Source organism: Borostomias antarcticus, assembly GCF_949987555.1.
Source record: "Borostomias antarcticus genome assembly, chromosome: 7".
Lineage (NCBI taxonomy): Eukaryota > Metazoa > Chordata > Actinopteri > Stomiiformes > Stomiidae > Borostomias > Borostomias antarcticus.
In genome coordinates, this window is record NC_140240.1 from 30,931,650 (window position 1) to 30,933,766 (window position 2,117).

Genomic DNA, 2,117 nt, shown 5'->3' on the forward strand with positions numbered 1-2,117 from the left:
TACCAATCCTCAACCAGCAGGGTGGCATGACCAATCCTCAACCAGCAGGGTGGCATACCCAATCCTCAACCAGGGGGGTGGCATAACCAATCGTCAACTAGCAGGGTGGCAGAACACTAGCTGAGGGTCAATTGGCTACCGAATTGTGAGAAAACAGAATAACCCCCCCCGAAAAAGTTCTATCTGGAACCTTTTTTATAGGGTTCTTCTGTTGGTTTTATTATTGCTGATTATTATTATTATTTTTCTGAGTAGAGGTTTGTCCTTCTCTGGTCTGACTCTGGACTCACCGACGGCGGCCGCCACCCCAGAGCTGGTGGTGTTCTTCTGCACGCCGTACCCTGTAGGGAAACACACGGGAGATGATCAGCTGCTGCACTCAACCCTCGCATGACGCGCCGGGCGCATTTCAAACCTGCCGCTCGTACGCCGTTCGCTACTCGGCAACTTGGCGCGTCCGTACCTGTGTGTGCGCCCGCTCCGCTGGCGAGAACGCCGCCGGCTCCGGTGGTCAGGTTGTTCTGAACGCCGTACACTGAAAGAGAGGAACCGGGACACGCGGGTCAGAACCTCGTCTACCGGACGCCGGCACGACCGTGAGGAGGGAGAGGAGGATGAGGAGGGTGAGGAGGATGAGGAGGGTGAGGAGGGTGAGGAGGGCGAGGGAGGGAGAGGAGGATGAGGAGAGTGAGGAGGGAGAGATGGAGAGGAGGGAGGGGAGGGAGAGGAGGGAGAGATGGAGAGGAGGGAGGGGAGGGAGAGGAGGGAGAGATGGAGAGGAGGGTGAGGAGGGAGAGGAGGGCGGGGAGGGAGAGATGGAGAGGAGGGAGAGATGGAGAGGAGGGCGGTACCAGAGCTGGAGGAGGCGAGTCCGCTGGCGGAGGAGGAGCTGAGCGCCAGGTTGTTCTGATATCCAGAAGCTGGAGGAGAAACAGAATCTGTCACCTCCTCATCTCACAGGAGAAACAGAATCCGTCACCTCCTCATCTCACATCTCACTGAGGGGGAGGTGGGGGAGGTGAGGGAGGGGGGGGGGGGGGGGGTGCGTACCTGAGGGGGAGGTGGGGGGGGCGTGCGTACCTGTGGGGGAGGTGGAGGGGGGGGGGGAGTGCGTACCTGTGGGGGAGGTGGAGGGGGGGGGGGCGTACCTGTGGGGGAGGTGGAGGGGGGGGGGGCGTACCTGTGGGGGAGGTGGAGGGGGGGGGGGGAGTGCGTACCTGTGGGGGAGGTGGAGGGGGGGGGGAGTGCGTACCTGTGGGGGAGGTGGAGGGGGGCGGGGAGTGCGTACCTGAGGGGGAGGTGGGGGAGGGGGGGGAGGGGCGTACCTGAGGTGGAGGGGGGCGGGGAGTGCGTACCTGAGGGGGAGGTGGGGGAGGGGGGGGGGGCGTACCTGAGGTGGAGGGGGGCGGGGAGTGCGTACCTGAGGGGGAGGGGGGCGGGGAGTGCGTACCTGAGGGGGAGGTGGGGGAGGGGGGGGGGGCGTACCTGAGGTGGAGGGGGGCGGGGAGTGCGTACCTGAGGGGGAGGTGGGTAGCAGGTTGTTGGGGTTGGTCTGGTAGCCGTAGCTCGACCACATGGTGCTGCTGTCATACTGACCTGAGGGAAGGGGACACAGAGCAGGAGTCAGGCATGTGTGTGTGTGTGTGTGTGTGTGTGTGTGTGTGTGTGTGTGTGTGTGTGTGTGTGTGTGTGTGTGTGTACCAGACGGGGCGCTCTCGCTCATGGCCCTGGTGTCCACGCTGGCCTTCTTGGGGATGGGGAGGGTGTTGGTGGGCGAGCGGGGGGGGCTGATGCTCCCAGAACGACCCCCCTTCAGCAGGCGCTTCACATCGTCCAGCTCTGTCCCTACAGGCCAAACAAACAAACAACACAGCACTGTCAACAACAACAACAACAACAACAACATACAGGACATCTCTTTAATCCTTTCTTCATCGCTTTATTCTTAACTTCCAACGATCAACCAATCACCCAATCAACCAATCATTATATCAATTAATCAATTAATTATTCAATTAATCAATTAGTCCTACTCACACCCGGTGGAGGGAGAGGCACTCTGGAGTCTGGTTCTGATCTCACTCTCTGGAACAGAATGTTTCACAGTCAAATAAGCC

The 2,117-nt window shown here is 60.5% G+C and overlaps 1 protein-coding gene across 1 annotated transcript in view; it reads right to left on the reverse strand.

Moving 5' to 3' along the window:
* LOC311311723 (uncharacterized protein) overlaps positions 1–2,089 on the reverse strand; it is a gene marked incomplete at both ends in the record, with an annotated part of 20,585 nt that extends 18,496 nt beyond the window's left edge. The window contains 8 exons of the mRNA XM_084441477.1: positions 291–341; positions 464–535; positions 852–920; positions 1,051–1,080; positions 1,326–1,355; positions 1,486–1,596; positions 1,702–1,845; positions 2,038–2,089. Coding sequence (XP_084297603.1) covers positions 291–341; positions 464–535; positions 852–920; positions 1,051–1,080; positions 1,326–1,355; positions 1,486–1,596; positions 1,702–1,845; positions 2,038–2,089 — 559 coding nt within the window. The remainder of the gene's footprint in view (positions 1–290; positions 342–463; positions 536–851; positions 921–1,050; positions 1,081–1,325; positions 1,356–1,485; positions 1,597–1,701; positions 1,846–2,037) is intronic.
* Between the last annotated feature and the right edge of the window lie 28 nt (positions 2,090–2,117).